This window comes from Triturus cristatus, chromosome 4_2 (assembly GCF_964204655.1).
Source record: "Triturus cristatus chromosome 4_2, aTriCri1.1, whole genome shotgun sequence".
Lineage (NCBI taxonomy): Eukaryota > Metazoa > Chordata > Amphibia > Caudata > Salamandridae > Triturus > Triturus cristatus.
In genome coordinates this window covers 437,311,826-437,331,702 of record NC_140586.1, presented here as the reverse complement: position 1 = coordinate 437,331,702, position 19,877 = coordinate 437,311,826, and the positions used below count along the sequence as shown (strand labels likewise).

General features: G+C 41.1%; 1 protein-coding gene across 3 annotated transcripts in view; it reads left to right on the top strand.

Annotated features, from left to right (window-relative positions):
• PRKACB (protein kinase cAMP-activated catalytic subunit beta) overlaps window positions 1-19,877 on the top strand; it is a 215,188-nt gene that overhangs the window by 138,586 nt on the left and 56,725 nt on the right. For all 3 annotated transcript variants that reach the window (XM_085601938.1, XM_085601937.1, XM_085601939.1), the window contains exons 6-7: window positions 610-736; window positions 4,548-4,643. In XM_085601938.1, the coding sequence (XP_085458064.1) occupies window positions 610-736; window positions 4,548-4,643 (223 nt within the window). The remainder of the gene's footprint in view (window positions 1-609; window positions 737-4,547; window positions 4,644-19,877) is intronic.

Sequence of the window (19,877 nt, the reverse complement as noted above, 5' to 3'; positions counted from 1 at the left end):
ATCGGGAGCCTCACGGGAAGGCGTCCATGACAGGCAGGCGCCACCTAGCGCTCTTGATGCTTGCTTTTAAATTGTGGAAATTCGTTATACGACTCAACAGTTTCCTTCAGCAGACACCTAGTCAACAGAATGCATATTGCTGTACTATAACCAATGTCTTACAAGATGCAAGTAGTTAATATTTTACCAGTTTGTGTCAGTTAAGTGCAATGAAATGGGCTTGGGTCAGAACTACATTAGTAAAACTACAAAAACTAATACAAAGGTAACACATTGGACGGATGCTGGTTTACAAGATCTCAGCCACACAAGAGGCCCAGAGTTCTAAATAAAAGAAACATGGATAACATGCAAAGGGTCAATGCATTTATTTGCAACAGGTGGTGCACGTACCCATACTTGATGCAATTAAATGGGAATCTTTGCATGAAGCATCTTTTTTCTGATAGGCTGGGTTAGCACAATCTGAAATAGAATGGTGTACACTTTGTTTTTTTTGTCCTTTTGACTGTCACAGACAAACCTAACCCCAAACCCTGATATATTTAATATGACTGAATGTAAGACTGATTGACAATAATAAGATGACTGTTTTCTATTCCTTCACAGTGAACCTCATGCACGGTTTTATGCAGCTCAGATAGTACTGACGTTTGAATACCTCCATTCGTTAGACCTAATCTACAGAGATCTAAAACCAGAAAATTTATTAATTGATCAACAAGGATACATTCAGGTACGGACTAATCAAGCATTGACAATTAAAATAAATTAAGTTGAATGTCAATTATTTATGTTTTTTATTGGATAGACGCTATATTTAGAAAATAAACATACTCAAATGTTGGATGTGGTGAAATAATAAAGCGGGTGTCTTTCTAAAGTTAATTTAAATGCCCCTATCTTTGTCTTGTTCAGTGCATCACTAATAAATGGTATCCTACAAATGCATTGCTGTGTCTAATAAAGGGCACACATGCATGTCTGATAGTTCCTATTGAGAATTAAATGCTTAGTTGTAGGTTTTTTGTTTTCCTTCCATACGAAAAGGACCCAATTTGTATATAATTGTTTTCAGAAATACCGGTATTCTCATATGTCAAGTTTGTGCTAATTTCTCTGGGCTCGAACATTTTCTTGAATTCTTTTATAGACTAACTTAAACTGAACCCACAAAGGTGGTATTCTTATTAGAAGAACCATGGTCCTATGAGATATTCGACATTGCACAGAGACTTTTTTAATAGGATTTCTGGTAATGACTGCATAAAATCTAGTTTTGTGCAGTAAGGGTTTTCTTCCAATATGTATTTTGGTGCAAAACCTCCCTGTGTAACAAAATGGATCCTTTCATCTGCTGGATATGTTGTCTTTCAAAGTGATCGAAAAAACAATCTCAACCCATTTAAAGAATACAGTTATACAAGTTACCAATAGCCTTGTAGCACAGTGTTTCCACTGTGTGTTTGGAGTGGGATTATGTTTATTAATTTGCAATGGCAGTCACATTCTAATTTTATTTCAAAGGCCATCACCTTCCTACAGTTTCTAATTGTTGAAAACAACCTTACATATATGTAATGTTGCATGGTGTATTTCTCCTAGACCTTAATCATATTGTAGGTGCATGCTGTATATTTTGCCCCAGCTATTAAACTATGTGCCTCTCTAGATTTGTCGACCGTCTTCTTTTAGAGTATATTTTGAACTTGAAAGATGGAAAAATGTTTAAAGAAAACATGCATCAAGATTCAGCTATGTCATTGTTGTTTATACAAATGTAAGAGAAGAGATTGAGGAGTTTTCCCATGCACCCGGACCTCTAAAGAAGTATGAGCTTTTTCCCTTAGTGACCCTGAACAGTACAGACTGGGACATGTTAGTTAATTTGCTGTATAATTGGATCCTTCTACAAATTTCCACCTTTTTTGAGGAAAGGATTTTCATTTGGGACTGATGTCTCATGAGATGTGTGCCCCAAGTCTCCTTTACATCACCGGTCGTGTTTGCTAGCTAGAAATGTTGTGAGTTTCACTTTCAACTTATGTGTACCACTATCGGCTTATTAAACTCACTCCGGCTAGATCAAACACAGTATAAGTGAATCATTGCTCAAGCCTTGGCAGCTATGACACAAGCAACAGGCAAACCCCAGAAAAGTGTGTGCTTAGTTCAAGAAGTACTAACAGTTTTACTATAAATAACACAACACAATAAAATTCCAGAACAAATTTAGAAAAATATAGAAACAACATTGCAAGAACAAAGACAACAAGTTATGTTAAAGTTTTAGGGCAAAAAGTGCCAATCGGAAGTCTGTGTTCATGACTGACCGAAGTGTAATATGGAAAAAATTCAGCACCATAAGATGGAGACGCTGAAAAAAGCAACGTTAATGCCCATATAAAATAAATGTATTATTACCAGTTCCACACTGCATTATGTGTAATTTCTTTGCTGTAGGCAATCACAGTTTAAATTGCTTTCATATGTACACACAAGGAAATTCTGAGTAGTATCAGAAGTGTTTTTTCTCTTCCACAGCAAAACAAAATGTCACTGTTAAGGTGAACTATGGAAAAAATTCAGCACCAAAGATGGAAATGCTGAAGAAAGCAACGATAATGCCTGTATAAAAATAAATACATCTTCACCAGTTACACATTATGCCTAAGTTCATTGCTGTAGGCAATCACAGTTTTCCAGGAATACATGGATGGTTTTTCATATATGGAGTTACATAGGAGGACACATAATAACTTTCTGCCTCTACACATTCAGATGTACAGCAGTTAATGGTCATGAGGGTAATAACACTTACTACTAAAGTTGTTGGCAACCCTGTTTGTGCATAGTGGGTTTTCAACCATTTGTTCGGGGAAAAAAGCTTTCATGGGGAAAAACCATACACTGTCCTATTACATATTCACTGTCAACTTCTAGTTAGGGAGTAGCCCTGCCATACTAATTTATCACTAATCAAGGGGTTTATCAAAAGAACAAGAGGCCAGTTAGCTTCAGTAAAGAAGACTAATTTCTACTACTGCCTGGATAGCTAGGTCTGCTGGGAAGGGTACTTTCCCTGTTCAGTCCTGCAAGATTTATTGGTCTAAGCCATTCCACAGATCCGCAAGGGGAGGTACTGCTTTGGTATCTAAGGAATCTGCAGTAGAACTATCCATCACAAGGATAAATCACTTACTTCGAGGAACCTCTTTCTGGTGGATACTCTATTGAAATACAAAGTCTTCACTGATCACCCTCTTCCCGGTTTCTCTGGAATGGACTTCCTTAGTCCATATTGAAAAGTTTCCAGCTAGAGTTTCATACACTGGCACACTCTGGTAATTCAAGGCTCTGCTTCCATCAGCACAGACAAATGTCAAAAAAAGAAACTGACCACCATAAACCAAATAGCATTGTTCAAGATTGTCTGATCAGCAATCTCTTGTTAAAATGTCACATAACATTTCTATAGGCAGTTCTGTCTCCATCCCTTCACACTTATGTGTCTGGAACTACACCCTCCTCAGGAATGACTGCAACACACTTCTACTGAAGGGGGGTCTCTTTTATAACTTCCATCTCGTACCAGCGTAATCCAAAATGGATCCCACTTTGGACAGCATATATGCACCCTTGCAAACAATATGGAGTCCTGCTAGCATACACCATACATTAACACACACTCAACTGACACAGGGATGTCAGTGCAAGGTCTGTTTATGACTTGTGAGCAAACTTTACTCAAGCAGGCATGTAGGAAAGCCAGGCCTTTTGTCAGGCTCTGTGCTTAAACTACCTGCAGCATCTAACCTCCCACTGTGCATAGCAAAGGAGGTGCACTGTGGAGGTTGGCTGCACAGCCTTGCCTTTGGACAAGCACCACACAAAGTCCTCCTCAGGCAGACAGCCCTCTTGGTGCATAGCCTTCGGGGTTCAAGTGGAGACTGGCCTCCATTTTTTGGCCTGCTCTTAAACCTGTAGATAATTGTTCTGTGCAGAGTCTAATAACTAATGAATTAATGCAAATAATACAAGTACTGCACAACAATAACGGGCATTCTAGTAAAATAACAGTTGTCATTAACATAGGAAGACATTCTAATAACTGTTACTAAAGAGACATAAAAATGTATTACTTTGCAAGGGGAAGGTTCAGCGTACGGTGGGGGGGGATAATGCTATCAAATAAATGCCAGGTCTCCAAATGTAATGTAGCAGTTCTGCTTTCAATGCATTATTATCGTCAAATATTGTTCGACAGAACAGGTAACGAGTTGCATATTTGAGTTTCAATCAATACCATTGTGTATGAATTCCATATTCTGCTATCAGTTGTTATGTTGTATTTATTGTGTGCAGATGCAAGTGGTATCCCCATAATCTTAACTATTACGCTTTTTCCATACCGGCCCAAGCACCAAGCTTCTAACGTGAGCCACAGAAATACTAAAATGAGTGAATTTGTATCAATTCAATTATCAGTATTGTCTCCCTCAGCCGTGTTGAGTCCTGTCTGATGTGTTTTCTCACCTTAACATTAGGTCACAGATTTTGGGTTTGCCAAAAGAGTAAAAGGTAGAACATGGACGTTATGTGGCACACCAGAATACCTAGCACCAGAAATTATTCTTAGCAAGGTAATGTATGGTAATACTAAATTTTAAAAATCATGAATGTATGCATTTGTACATAAGATTTAATAAATCAGTAACTTAGTTGTAAAGCAGTAGAGTGATGTGCAGTTATTGGTACTGGTGGGGGGGGAGATATGTTGCTGCTGTGCGGGGAGTTAAGGGGGCTCGGAGCAGAGGTTATTGGCAAGGGACGGGGTGAGAAGGACAGAGGTGAATTGGTGGAGATGGTGAGGAGGCATTCCAGAAGGTCAGATTCCGAGATGTTGCTTGTACCCCAGGGTCTTGACCCCTTTCCTAAAGTGGAGGATGGAATGGGCTTCATGTTATTCATGCGGGTAGAGCAATAGAAGCCCAGACCCCATTTTTTTGTCTTCCACTCAAAGGATTTTATAGTTATTTCAAGTGTAAATCATAGAAATATACAACCTTTAACTGGTAGGATAGCAATTAGGATGTTAATAGCTCCGTCTCCGATTTAAAAAGGAAGTCTACATCACCTTCTGCAGTGTGAAGTGAACGTATATCCCACCAGTGTGGCGCATTCAATATGAAAGACCAAAATGGTTAGGCAGAGAGATTGCTGTTCAAGTTTTCAGTTACTTACACTATTTTGCCTTGTAATTTCTGTTTAACCCTTTTTTCTTTCGCATTGATCCCACTGCCTTACTGAACAATTGTCGATTCTGTTCACTGGGGGACATGAATATGTTTGTGTTTGCCTTTTTCAGGATTTCACATGAAGGCCCTGAGTTTTGCACTCTGTATTTTATATTTGAGATTTGGATTTTTAATTTGCTGAGAGCATCCATCTATGTATTCATTTTATAAACAGCAGTCACTTTAATTTATGTGATTTAAATTGAGGAGACCAAAATAAAAACGATCATAAGACATAATCACAAACTTATGACAATTGATGGGCTTAAGCGATGCAGTTTCTGTCGAAAAAACAATCATAGTATAGATAAGTATTAGCAAAGCCTCCGCGTAAAAGAAATAGACAACCCACAAAAATACATATAATGCGAAATGTGCAGGAGGCAATAAGGTTCTACCCTGCTCTTTTGCTTAAAATATGTTTTTTGTGGTAGTCACAAACCAAGGTATGGAAAACAATAGCTACAGTAACCACAAGACTTACATTCAAGGCTCTACTTTGGTAGTGGAGACAAGTGTGTTCTTGTGCTTGGCGCTAACACCTCAGCACCCAAAACACTGGTCTCCAACATTATTGTGATCTATTGTTTTTTCATTGACAAGAAATGTTTCAAAGATTTTCAGTAAAAAGAAGCCACGGTTTCAAAGTGGATTTTTAATGTTGTGTTCAAATATGCTCTCCAGCAGTTGAATTTCCTGAATTTTGGGTAAGGTATAATTCTGATAACAAGCAATTGTCATCAGATGTAATTGTGGAATATCTAACATTAAACAGGCGTGCCATGTATATGTAGATTTGCCTATCACAAATTTCCTAGCATATTATGTCTGTGTGTGAACACGTAAGAATGCAACTGTGTTGCATGTGAGTCTACCACAAGGAATAAGACCACTAAGGTAAAACGCAGTTTCAATAACTTAAACTTAGGCAGAACCCCCTGGTAGCTATGGCACTGAGCAGGCAGGCTTAGCTTAGTAAAATATGTAAAGTATTTAGCAGCAGCAAAACAGTTGGAAAGTCAAAATGCAACACAATTAAAATCCCACAAAATAGAGAAAAATGTAATGAGTAAAATGATACCAAAACAACAACAATCTAATAAAGGGAACCAGAGGTATCAATTTGTAAAGAAATTAAGCAACAAAAAAAAAACACCAAGAAAAAGTAAAACGCCAATCAGTAATCACTGTTAGGGGTTGATTGGGACCTAGGCACAATTTAAGCTTCCTGCAACGGACTACGCATTGGGCCTGATGCCTTCAGTTTGAGCCCTTACGATGGCAAGGCGTCTTGGATAATCAGATGGGGTAACCCTGAGTTAATTGTATTGGGGATCACCTCAATGGGGAACCATTAAGGTCCTATTCAAGCAATAAATGTCTGTTTCCTAAGGTCCAGGGCCAAGCGTTTCAATGCTAGCCGTCAATCTGGAAAAGCAGGAGCTCCTGACAACAATTAGGATAAAGCTGACGTCGTGGAGTGGCGGGCGTTCAGTTCCTGATCAATTCTGAATTGATCAGGCCCAATGCGTGGTAGTGCATCTATCCTGTATTAGTCCCCCGGATTCCGCGAATTGAAGGTGCGGATAAAAAATAAATTGCCACAAAAGTCTTGGCACTTAGGACAGGTGCCTAAGCACCATCAGTCCCCAGAACTCTCTGTCCTGAAGAGACCCCCACACACACAGTGGGGTCGAAACGTTGTCAACAACTAAGAACGGATAGTCTTGAAAGCACTAGAAAACATTCTCTGGTTCTTACATTGAATCTGAAAGACATCCTGTCCATTTCAATAACCTGTCCTTTAATACAGTCACTTATGTTTTATTATGTGTTGGTTATGGTCACTTGACTGGGGTCACATAACCCACCTTCTCTTTAAACACGTAAGCATTACCAATATATATTGTGTTATGTGAGAATTTGTTTTAAAAATGTATTTAAAAAATAAATGTCACTCATCTAGGCTGAGGTGAGTATGAACTAATACATCCTTGGGCTACTTCATTAATAGGCATCGCAGAAATAAACCATTGATATTAATTTAAACCTCTAGGTGGTATCACTGCCTCTATAGGCTCATGAGAGAGTATTTTGCAAAAATTCATATATTTAAACTAAATGATAAACTTTTCTTTAAAATGAATTCCTTGTGAACAATTGTTTCTAGCTGACTAGTTAATACCCCGGTCACAGGGACATATGGGTTTCTCTTGTGTTTTGATATACTCCTGATATGTCAGTGACCTGCAGGTCAAAAGTTCAAATGCGGGCAATGTTGACTGCCCTTTCAGATTTCTGATGTTGATGAAGAAACCACTGAACATCTGTTATGACGACACACCACAATTTCCACTTTAATAATGGACACCATAAATATTCACTACATTTTCTGGCTTTTGCTAATGACATCACAGCTTTCTATGTCAGTTGGTGTACTGCGATCTTGATGGTGTCTGGCATTTCTGACACAGGTTGTTATCTGCCAATAAACACGGTTATGATTTGAAGGTGTGTCCATCTATTCTTCACCACATATTCTTGCGACGAGCGAGGGATTGGCGTTATTGTGCGGCAGAACAGCCTGTGCATTACCCTTGCGAGTGGCAAGGTTGCATCTTGGGAAGCCTTCTTTCCTGATGTCTGCAGTGAGTGCATCAGTTGGGCACTGGAGGTGAAGTGTGTGGCCTGTGCTACTGATCGCGACTGTCTTCACTGATCATGTGCCCTTGTGAAGCCTTCCTTCCTGACCATTGCAGAGAGCGTATTGATCAATCACTTGAGGAGAAGCGCGTGGCCTGCGAGACTACAGGTATCGGGCACTTGAGGAGAAGCGTTTGTCCTTCAATACTTACTGCGGCTGTTATTACCGGCAGTTTGCTACCGGCCGTTGCCATCAACAATACAAGGAGCGGCTCTACATGGTGATATTCCCATTCTGTAGCATCTAGAGGCCTCTGTTGGCCGGCCTCCCACTTCAGTGCTCAGCCGAAGAGGTCGGCTGGCGCATGATCTCTGACAGAAACTGGATGTGGTGCTCTTTTTACCAAAGGTAAAGGTTTTTCTGGTGCTCAGCGCCTCCTGTCACAAACTGGGTTTTTCTTTTCCATGTATTACCTACGTGAGAGAGAGCAACTCTACTTTCCCTAGTTGAATGGTCCATACAGGATTCCTACAGCACGTTTGCCTCTGCTATTGCTACCTCAGTTGAGAACTTCCTGTTGTCACTCCGCTCTGCTCCAAAATCAGGAGGTTGGCAGCAACGTGAATATTCCAGCAGTACTATTGGTAACATATTTATGCAAACTAGTCTGTTACCTGCTCTGTGCTTGCTCACTTCATTTTGGCTGCTGGAGTTTGTGCTGGAGTGAATTCCTGTTGTGAGGAGTTTCCTGTGGTGTTTTCCTCTATGGTTGCTGTTCTAGTAGGACTCAGCACCACCTACTGTTTGGGGGACTGTTTTGTTTGTTTTCCTTCCTACAGTGTCAGTGACAGTTTTTAGTGTCATCACTATGAATATCCATTTGTGTACCCCCGTCATTTCTGATGCAAACGGGACCCACCCATTGAATGCGAAGATTGGGCTGAGATTTGATGGACTGCTTGGACACCGAAGGCCAATACATTTTTAAATACCTACCAGAGGCACTTGAGCACTTGAGAATGTGTTCAATGAAGGTAAATTGAGATTACAAAATCGCTATTCTAAAACTGTAAATACTGAATTGCGATGTCACAAATTTTATACGCGGGCACAAAAACTGGGTGACTCAATTGATGACTTTGTAGCTCGGTTGCTTGATTTAGCAACAAAATGCAGATTTGGTCCCATGACGGAAGAAATGATTAGGGATCAGCTGATCCTGCAATGCAGCAGTAAATAAATACAGGAGAGGCTGTGTGCAGCAAGTGACCCTATTCTAAAAGATGCTATTAAAATAGCTAAAATAGTGGAGGAGTCTGAAAGATGCATGAAGGAGTTGCAAAGGTCAGAAACAAAACCTGATGGTCTTGTGGCTAGAGTTGATGATGGCGATGAGTTGGTCACTGCGGTGAGTGAAACACTATCTCAAGAATGTCGGTCCAAGTAAATGTGTGAGAAAGAGCACCAATGAAAAAACAAATTTTAATCCCAATGCGTGGAAAGCCCAAAGTAACCGTTCTTGTCCTAGGTGTGGTAGTTATTTTCATGTGGCAGACTCTAACAACTGTTTTGCTATAGGCAGTGTCACAAATGTGGGAAGAAAGCTCCCTCCATGTGTTTGTGAAGCTTCTTTCAAAAGAGTTTCACTTTTAGAGGAAGCCAAACAGGGGACAGAACACAGATTATTGGTTGCAGGAGCAGAGGAGTACCAGCTATAGAAAAAAAAGATTAAGGCTCAAGGTAGAGATCATTAACAAAATTGCAGTACTGATGGTAGATTCTGGCTCTTTGTATACGATTTTACCAAAACACATTTGGAAATTTATGGCTGAAGGAAAAGTTAAGTGCCTCTGATGTAATCTTGAAATGGTTATAAGGAGCTGATATTGGTGGTGTTGGTTATTTCACAACAGAGATAAAATTAAAACATTGCACCATCAAAGGGAGTTTTATGTGGCAGCCGATGGTCCTGCGATTTGGGTTTGGTTTCATGAGTGTGACCTGCACATTATTGTGAATCCTAGAGCCAAAGAACACACGTTAGTCGTTGAGAAGGGAGAGCTAAAAGGTTCACTTAAATAATTTGAAAGCGTATTTGAGAATAGAATTGGTGAGGTCAAAGATCATCAACACAAGATAGTTCTGAGGAAAGATGCTATCCCAGTGAGGCGTTCGCTAAGGAAATTACCATTGGCAGCTCGGGTAGAGATGAAGTTGATTTTTAGATCAAATGCTTAAGTACAAAATCATTGAGCCTGTGGAACTGACTCAGTCGGTCCCCCCCCCGCAGTTAACACTAAGAAAGTGGATTCCTACCTGAGGTTTCGTGTAGATTTGCACAGTCTGAATCCGGCTGTGGTCCTGGACTGTTTCCCCTTGCTAAATATAAATAAACTAATATTTCGATTGTCCAAGTGTAAATGTTTCTAAATTAGACCTTAGGAGTGCCTATCCTCAGGTAAAGCTGCATCGAGACTCTAAGCACTAAGGGTGGGCGTAGTTGATGGAGTACCACTACACGGACTTCTGCAAAAACTCTGTGTACTCTGCTCCGTAACTCCGTTCCGTCTCATGCCAATTAATAAAACAGAAACCTCACATACCTTTGATAATATAGTCATCTCACAAAAGTGAATATGAAAATACAACAAGCAGTGAGAGAGGTGATGATTTTGGGGTCCTCCCTAACCTAGGTAGAGAACCAAGCAGATGCTTTATACACACAGAGCACATCATGCTGAATGATTTGGTGGTAGTCCCATCCTCCTAGGACAACCCGAAGCACAGTTATGGGCAAAAATACAATCCCAACCAAAGGCCCTGTAAAGCATTATGGGCCGAGATTCTAGAGTGCAGTGAATATTATAATATCCAATATCAAAACATTCCTCAAGCGGCAGCGCTCTCATGGCTCAGCTGAGAGCTAATACTACAATATTCACTGCACTTTAGAATCTTGCCCCATAATGCTTTGCTGGGCCTTTGGTTGGCATTGTATTTTTGCCCATAACTTTGCTTGGGGTGGTCCTAGGAGGATGGGACAACCACAATCGTTGAGCATGATATGCTCTTTGTGTTCAAGGCATCTGCTTGGTCCTCCACCTAGGTTAGGGGGACCCCAAAAACATCACCTCTCTCATTGCCTGATATTTTCCAAAGCTCACTTTTGTGAATTGGTTATATGTTTTTTAGCATGTAAAGGTAAAATTGTTTTATCAAAGTTTTGTGGTTGTAGTAGCTTACTCCAGAGTTTTTGCATGAATTCCGTTTTCAATGTAATGCTAAACTCCGCTTCATGAAACTCCCCTTATCTCATTCCAATTTAAAAAAAACGAAATCTCACATACCTTTAGTAAAACAACAAATAACTATCTTTACATGCTAAAATGCACATAGGCATCTCACAAAAGTGAAAATGAAAATATAGCAAGTAGTACCTTTAGTTAAGAAACAAAGAACTCTATCTTTACATGCTAAAATGTATTTAGTCATCTCACAAATATGAAAATAAAGCAAGCAGTAAGAGAGGTGATGATTTTGGGATCCCCCGTAACCTAGGGAGAGAACCAAGCAGATGCCTTGACCACAAAGAGCACAGCATGCTGAACGATTCAGTGGTGGTCCCATCCTCCTAGGACCACCCCAGGCACAGTTATGGGCAAAAATACAATCCCAACCAAAGGCCCTGCAAAGCATTATGGGACAAGATTCTAGAATGCAGTGAATATTAGTATCCAATATCAAAACATTCCTCAAGGGGCAGGCTCTCCTGGCTCAGCTGAGAGCTAATACTATAATATTCACTGCATTCTAGAATCTATCCCCATAATGCTTTGCTGGGCCTTTGGTTGGCATTGTATTTTTGCCCATAACTTAGCTTAGGGTGGTCCTAGGATGATGGGACCACCACAATCGTTGAGCATGATATGCTCTTTGTGTTGAAGGTATCTGCTTGGTCCTCCCCCTAGGTTGGGGGTGAACCCTAAATCATCACCTCTATCTCATTGCCTGATAATCTTCAAAGCTCACTTGAATGAATTTGTTGATTCTTAAATGTGTGATGCTAGGGGTGTTGTGGGAGCTGGAGTGAGGGTGGATTCCACCAGTTCGCAAGAGATTCTGGTGAGCAGACCCCCTGCATGGTGGGATGATTATGTTTACAGTTAGGTAGTCTATGTGTTAGGTGTGATGTATGGTCTCTGTTTGGGGGTGGTTCTCTGCCCCTCACTTACCTTGTTTACATTAGGTCTATTATGTTCCTTCATGTCTAGGTGAGATCTTGCTTGTTATTGGGTTTGTGGAGTGTAGTGGTTTGCCCTTGTTGTCTTCTGTTGTGTTGTTGGAAAGGAAGGGGATGTGTTGTACTGTGGGCTTATCATAGGACTGCATGTTTATCATTGGCCTTTAGAATGTATCCTTGAGGAATCCTGTTCATGTCACAGGCACTGCCAGAGGATTGGGTAGTGACATCACAGCGTTCTATGTCAGTTGGTGTACTGCGATGTTGATGACGTCTGGCATTTCAGGCACAGGTTGTTATCTGCCAATAAACACGGTGAAGACTTGAAGTTGTGTCTGTGCATTCTTCACTACACTGGGTTGTTGGGGAGAGGGCCTTCCTCGAAGGTTGGCAGTTGCAGTTTTAGTACCACCACGCTGCCTCTGATATTTCCCCACATCAGGTCGAGCAGCAGTGTTCAATGTTTAACTAACGGTTTGGGTATAATTGGAAAAAAAGAACAAAACTCAAGACTATATTACTATTTTCATAAATACCATCCTGCACTATGGATAGTGTCATTTATTTTTCAAATTGTATTGATTCCTTGGTGGCCCTCAATGTGTTTTTATGTTGCCCTCTATGATCCTTCATCCCCATGATATACCAGAGTCCCCATGAATCGGAATGACTGCAGTTTCTACTTAAGAGACAACTAGGGAGGGATCAAAGCATCCTGTGTAATTATTGATCGCTTTGGAATTAGACATGATTGGCCTGTGTTTGCCTTTTAGTGGAGTAATACGTCCACTGTAGGGGCCTGGGCTTGACCTCATGCTCACAGGTTCAAATCCTGGAGGGTTCACTCAGCCTTTAATCCCTCCGAGGTTAATAAAATGAGTTCCATTGAGTTAGGTAACAATAAATATCTGTTATTTAGCGTCAAGATGCCCTTCTGGGTGAGCATGCACTTTACAAATACATATGATATGTTTTGTTTTAGCCGGATATCCGACCTGAATCCACTCCTACATTTCTAAGGTAAAGATTACTTGTCTTTCTTCAGCGAGATTAGGTGAGAGTGCCCGAGTATTCATCCTATATGTTTTTAATGACGTCAAGATAAACGGGAGAAGCAGAGTACTGTATGATTAAAATGCAAAGAAGTAAAAAAATATATATACTTGCCAGGGAAATAGTCCTGTTACATACGTTTTATGTATTTATAAGTTCAATTAAGGTATTTAAAATAGCTAAATTGCCACATCATGCATGTGGAACTTTTGCACGCATTTTTGTTCATGTAGCAAGCAAATCCATCGGAAATGAATTGCTTTATATACGAAGAGGTGATCCCTGCACACCATGTTGTGTGATTCTTCGCACCCAAATTACTTCACCTGCTGGGTTTTTTAGGAGTCGTTTTCCAGATACATGGAAAGCTTAGCAGGTTAATGCACCGGCTGTGGATCTCTGGCGCAGTCCCGAACTCAGTTTAGTGCAACTTTCCACACTCCAGCTGGTGAATAGTGACTGTTCCGTCTTCTCATATCAGTTTCTAGATCTTCACAAACTATCTCGAGTTGTCATCCCCATTTTCATGCCTAGGCCCTCGGTCGCCTTCGGTTCCTTTCCGCATCAGTCTATTTTCACAAGTGTCTTATGTTCCCAAGCACTTACCCTTGCTCCCAGGTTAAAGTTTACATTGCAGTCACATTAAAAATTTGAGTGCTGCTGATAGAAGTAAAATAAAAATAATCACCTGCTCTAGACTTATTGTTAGGTGTACTTACCTCTTTTTCCAAATTGATTTAAATTGTTTGTGGTCTTTCCGATAGTAGGTCTTAACCTCTGAATCCCAGATATCTTAAGGTACAGAGACCTCAGCGGTGTGCATTAGCTTGAGTTGAGGCACTCTTCTTGCTACTTGACTTGTGCCTGTCGGTCACAAAGAGCTTTCTCCTCTCTGCATCCGTGAATGATCACTTCACTTACAGCAGCATGCAAAATGATAGAGTCTAGACTGGGCAAGACATCTCTTCTCATGGGACACTGCGTTGCCACGGGAGCACCTGTGTATTCCACCTCGGGAGACTTGTGTGTGGACAGAGAAGGTGATGGGGACAAGTCATTCTTGCATGCTGGCCTGGGACTCGTGTGGGATTTGTTAGGCTGGCTTAAGCTTTAGCTGTATGTCACATCTGTGGCCACAATGTACACACTCTGTGTGGTATATCGAGGAGATAAATTGCGACCATTGGAAGAGGAAGACCACAAGCACGTCGGGTGTTAGAGAACACATTTTCATTAGGTGGTGAAGGCGTTCACAGCATATTTATGATCTTTGAAATGCTGTATGAAGTGCATGGGTGCGCTAGATTTCTCTCCAGATACAGCCTTTGTGTAGTGATGTCCATCGCCGCAGGGTAGACTCCAGCCTGGAGCACCCAAAACAGAGGCATCAAGAGTTGTGAGGGTTCTGCACTGAAGTGTGCTCAAGGCAGACAAGTGGCTTGGCCTCACCTAAAGGACCCCCTTCAACCTAAAGCTCCACCCTTCTTCCCCTACAGCATCTATAAAGGACAATGCTTCATGACCTGTAATCACCAGCCATTTGCTAAGAAGATCTTCTTTGAATTTGTAAAGGGAGCCCTTTCACCATCCCTACTCTCAGGGCATCTAGTTCTCCACCATCCAGCCACAGGAATGGAGGCAATATACTTGCATACCCCCACTAATGACCGCAACTATCCCCTTTTAATTTAGTCCACCATAAAGTAATGAGAATGACTGCATGGAATGGCTTACTTGCATGTACACAATACTAATTCCAGTAACTAACAGTCACCAGTAATACTGGACTAACAACTAACCTTGGGCTCTGCAGCAGCATGCCGCTCGGCATAAATCGCTTCTGACGCCAGGGGTAGTAAGCACTATATAAATACAATTGCACTCTGACAGTTGCCTGGTCACTTGTTGCCCTCGTCCCTCACTCCTCCCACCCTGTTGAATTTTTATTCATGTTCAATCACTTAAAATCATAACATAAAACATTCTCTAGTGCAAAAATTAAATTATAAAAACGAGAGACTAAAAATATAAAATGAACATCAAAGTGCTAAGTGCGCTTGGAACATCTTAGCGAGCAGCAAGGTCCGAATTACATTTGCCTTTTCAGAAATAAGTGAAAGCACAAAAAAAGTCCCACTAGTGATACTACTGATGCAGGTGTATATATAGGTTACAGACACAAGCTGGTGGTGACCAGGGTCTATAGACTGACAGAGAAAAACTAAAGATTTAACTGGAGTCCACTGTTAAAGCCTTCAGAGGGGCCTATGCAAAACCCAGGTGGAGGCTTGACCAATGACGCCAGCCGGCGTGCTAGTGGGATGGCGTTGGTGAATTTTCCCAGTCTTGCTATGGTCACAGGAGTAATGTTAGGAAAGCACAAGTCCGTAGTCATTCTGCCGTTGTGTATCCCTTGAGCTAGGAATAAGCGGACTAACAAGCAACATTGATCAGACGCTAGTTTGAGTCAGAAGCACAGTAAGGGAAGCCAGGATGTGTTGCAGTAATTACACAGCCTACATGCTCTTGTCTCACCCTTCCTTGCCCAGGAGTGGTTGAAATCCCTGATTAGGAAGGCGAGGAGCTTCATGTATAAGGTTTTCTTGCAGCTATGAGCTGCCAAAGCTTGGTGTAAATATGGCTGCACTTTTCCGGCTGTGTAAGAGGCATCTACTGCCTCAGTGTTCGAGGTGTGAAGTAGGCCTTCTTTGTCCAGTTCTAGCGAGATGTTCTTAATCTGCAGATTCACTGTCTTTTTCCAGAATGTAAAAAGTATGTTAGAGCAGGAAAGGTTAGTAGCTTCTGTTTTTAGGTCTTGATTGTTAGGGCTAAGTACTCCTGACATGGATGCTTTCTGCCTCGTATGCTGCGTTAAGTAGTACCATAAGGGTGTTCTCGGGGAACCTCAAAATCCTGATATAGTATTTTAATAGTGCACCTTGACATTAGAGATCTGGTCTTTCGAGGCCTAGCTCTAGTCCGAGCTTCACGCCTTCCAAGATAAGTGAAAGATTTTTTTATATGCTGATCTTTGGATTTTATTCAGTTATGTTACTAGCGCACCAGGAAAGGCTTGATGGCCATAATTTAGTGCTGTAATCAATTTAGCTTTCAAGACTTTTCAGCATAGGTTCAGCAGTTGGGCTTAGCATGCGGCTGTTAAAGTGATTTAGGCTATGGACAACTCCTGCACCCTTACTTTTGAGGTGCTTCAGGTGTGCTGTTGGTGTGGTCTCTTCTGTAAACCAAACACCTAAATACTTATAGTTTGCAACTGTGGTTATTCGCAACTCCCTGGGCCACTAATGAGCACGTTTTGTGTGTAGGTACTTTCCAAAAATGATGATTTTTGTCTCAACCTGGTTGACCGGAGGTTTTTTGCATTGTTGTACCTATGAAGTGTGACGAGAGCTCTCTGCAGACCTGATGTAGTATGATGCATGATCACAATGTCCTCTGCATACTGCAGCATTGAGAGGTTGACGGTCCTATCCTTGGTGTGACTAGGCTTGCACATTCTAATGCTTTTCCCAGGTTAGCAGTGTAAAGGTTGAAAAGGAGCGGGGTCAGCATGCAGCCCAGTTTAAGGCCACTGTTGATTGGGACTTTGTCAGTGGCTGTGAAGGGGCCTATTTTTATCCCAGGTCCCCTAGTATAAAGATGTTTTTGCTTTTAGGAGCAAGGGCAGGACCCGTCCATGTTGTTAGTTTATTCCACAGCGTTCCCCAGACTACACTGTCGAAAGCTGTGCTGTAATCAATAAAACTGCAAAACAACAGCGGCTGTTTTCTCCGTACATAACATGGGGGAATGTTTCAATTTAGGAAACCAGAAGCCAAAATACATAAACAAGATACCTCTTGCACCATTGATCACAATGTTCTTTTAGCCACACTAGTCTTTTTAATTGACTTTGGGCATCAACTCATAATTTTAATTTTTCATCAAATCTTTTTTTGATGAGACATTTTCTTTATCGAGTGTATTTACACATCTCCTACATGTAAAACATTTATATACAAAACATATACACATTTATATTGTTGCTAGACAAACTCTCGACTATTTAGACAAAAAGACGTATACATTTTTTTACATTACACACCATATATGCACATTTTCAACTGGTATTGAAAAGGGGTTTATCTTCCTTTCTGCCCTACTGTTTTGATAACATGATGTTTTTTGGGACCATATAACCCTTGGCCCTCAAAATGTTTTAATTTGTAAAGTCCTGGATAGGGTCGGAGAGTATTTCCAAAAACTAGTGTAGAGGAGCGGAATTTAAACCGCGGAGTAGTCCATAATGGATCATTCTCTTCTTTATCTAGTTAGCTCCGAACCACTATATGATTGGTGCCAACGCTTTTCGACCTTAAACATTAGGACCAAAAAAATCTCTGTTCGTAGGACATCTTTTCACTGAATTTTATACTGTTTCATGCAGGTGCAGTAACATTCAGTGAAAAAATGTCCTACGAAAAATACGCCTAGCCCTGAAGAAGACCTTAATGAGAACAGAGTTTTTTTTGGTCCTAATGTTTAAGGTCGAAACGCGTGTGTAATGTCAAAAAATGTATGATATGTCTTTTTGTCTAACTAGTTGAGAGTTTGTCTAGCAACAATATAAATGTGTATATGTTTTGTATATAAATGTTTTACATGTTGTCATAAATGTAGGAGATGTGTAAATACACTCGATAAAGGAAATGTCTCAACAAAAAAAGATTGGATGAAAAATTAAAATTATGAGTTGATGCCCAAAGTCAATTAAAAAGACTAGTGTGGCTAAAAGAACATTGTGATCAATGGTGCCAGAGGTATCTTGTTTATGTATTTGCCTGTTTTCTCCGTGTCACATGGTTCGACAGGTAGGCTAGTATTGTGATGTTGTCTATAGTGAAGCCCGCCCGTCTGAAGCCTGATTGAAAGAATGGGAGGAGGCCTCCAGGTCCTCCAGCAGGATTCGCATGTATGCCTTTACTTCCAGATCTAATAGCCGGTATGTGGCAGGGATTGAGCGATTCCCTTTTTGTGAATGGCATAGTGGATAGACTTCCTCCACGAGTCCGGGATCATAGCAATGATGAAAACAAGGTTAAAGAGCGGAGTCAGTATCCTGGCCCATTAGTCTTGCACTGATTTGAAAACTGCCGCTGAAAGGCCGTTGGGTCTGAGAGCTCCATCGCTCCTCATTTTCCGTATTGCTGTTGTAATGGACACTTCAATGAGGGAGAAGGATGACTGTGCAGGGGAGTCTGATGCTGGATCGGTCTGGTTGAAATTTGATTTGTTCTTATGTTCATCCATATATTGTTTCTTTACATACATGATCCACTCCCTTTCTACCATGCTGTCTTGCTTAGTCTGGGAAAAGTTATTTAGGCTGTTTAGGTGCTTCCAAAAGAGGAAGGCATTCCTCTCTTGTAGGATAGTGAATATCTTGGGCATTCTTCGACTTTCTTGTTTTTCGGTTTGAACACAGTCCGTCTGTGAGCCACTCTGTGTTCGCTGACCACTTAGGCAGGTGTGTGTTTCTCTCCTCGTTTATTGGCTGCTAAAGCTCTTTGAAGATCATGCTTACTTATGGCCAATTCCTTGGAAATTATCTGGTGAACAGTCAGTCAAGGGGCCAGCCCAGTTTATCCACCCAGACTTGTACAAAGATCTGCCAGGAATTTGTTCCAGTGTAGATGATGCAATGGGCAGCACGTCAGCAGCCTGTTTTGCTGAAATCCATTTATTCAACTTTCAACCAGAGTTGTCTTTCCATTTAATTCTAGGGAGGAATTTAAGATGGTATTCTGGTGTTGTGGGGACTGCTGTCGATGATAGAAAATGGTTGGCTTTGCAAGGGCTTTGGGCTAGGATCCCTATGATGCTGTTGTTGACTTTCCGCTGTGTTTGTAAATGCACTATGGCTCGTCCCGACAGGTTTTAACCTGCCATGATTTCATGGACATGTACGGGGATGTATGTTGTCCACAGGAGTGTAGGGTATACGTCTGACAGAGGCGACGAGCTCCGTTAAAGCCTCTGGGAGTGTCACCAGTTTATCGATGATGGGTGCATATGAACACAACTTGCCTTTCTATTTGCCTTGGATTTTGGCTTTGATAAGATCCATCTTAGTGCTCAGTTATGCTAAACAGAGGGGTAGAGATTGTAAAATAACAATCTGGAGTTCCATTTTGGAAGACTGCCATAGCAGTGCTCTGATTATTGCATCATGAGAGGCATGGATGGATGTCCTGTGCAAGTTGGCCATTTCATAAACATTGTGAGAAACTTATTTTGCTGCTTCCAGTGCTCTGAGCAGCTTTTGCGTGAGCTTCAGCGTCTTTTCAATTTTTGACTCAAGATTGTAATAGAAAGATGCCGAAAAGCTGCCCAGATCATAGGTATCTTCTGTAGCGCAATTCGTGTTCGGACTAATTGGATCAGATAGAGCTACCTGGAGCAGAGCTGGACTGGGCATGTGAATTTGTGCAGCAATAACAGATTTTACAGGGGCTTCGAGGGTGTGTGCCTTGTTAGGTGTTTGTCTTGGTCTTTGTTCCTAACCTGAAAGTTCTGGGGTGTTGGATTTGACGCAGGTGTAGAGGGGCTAATGGAGAAGGTGGCTGATACAGTCTAAGTACCC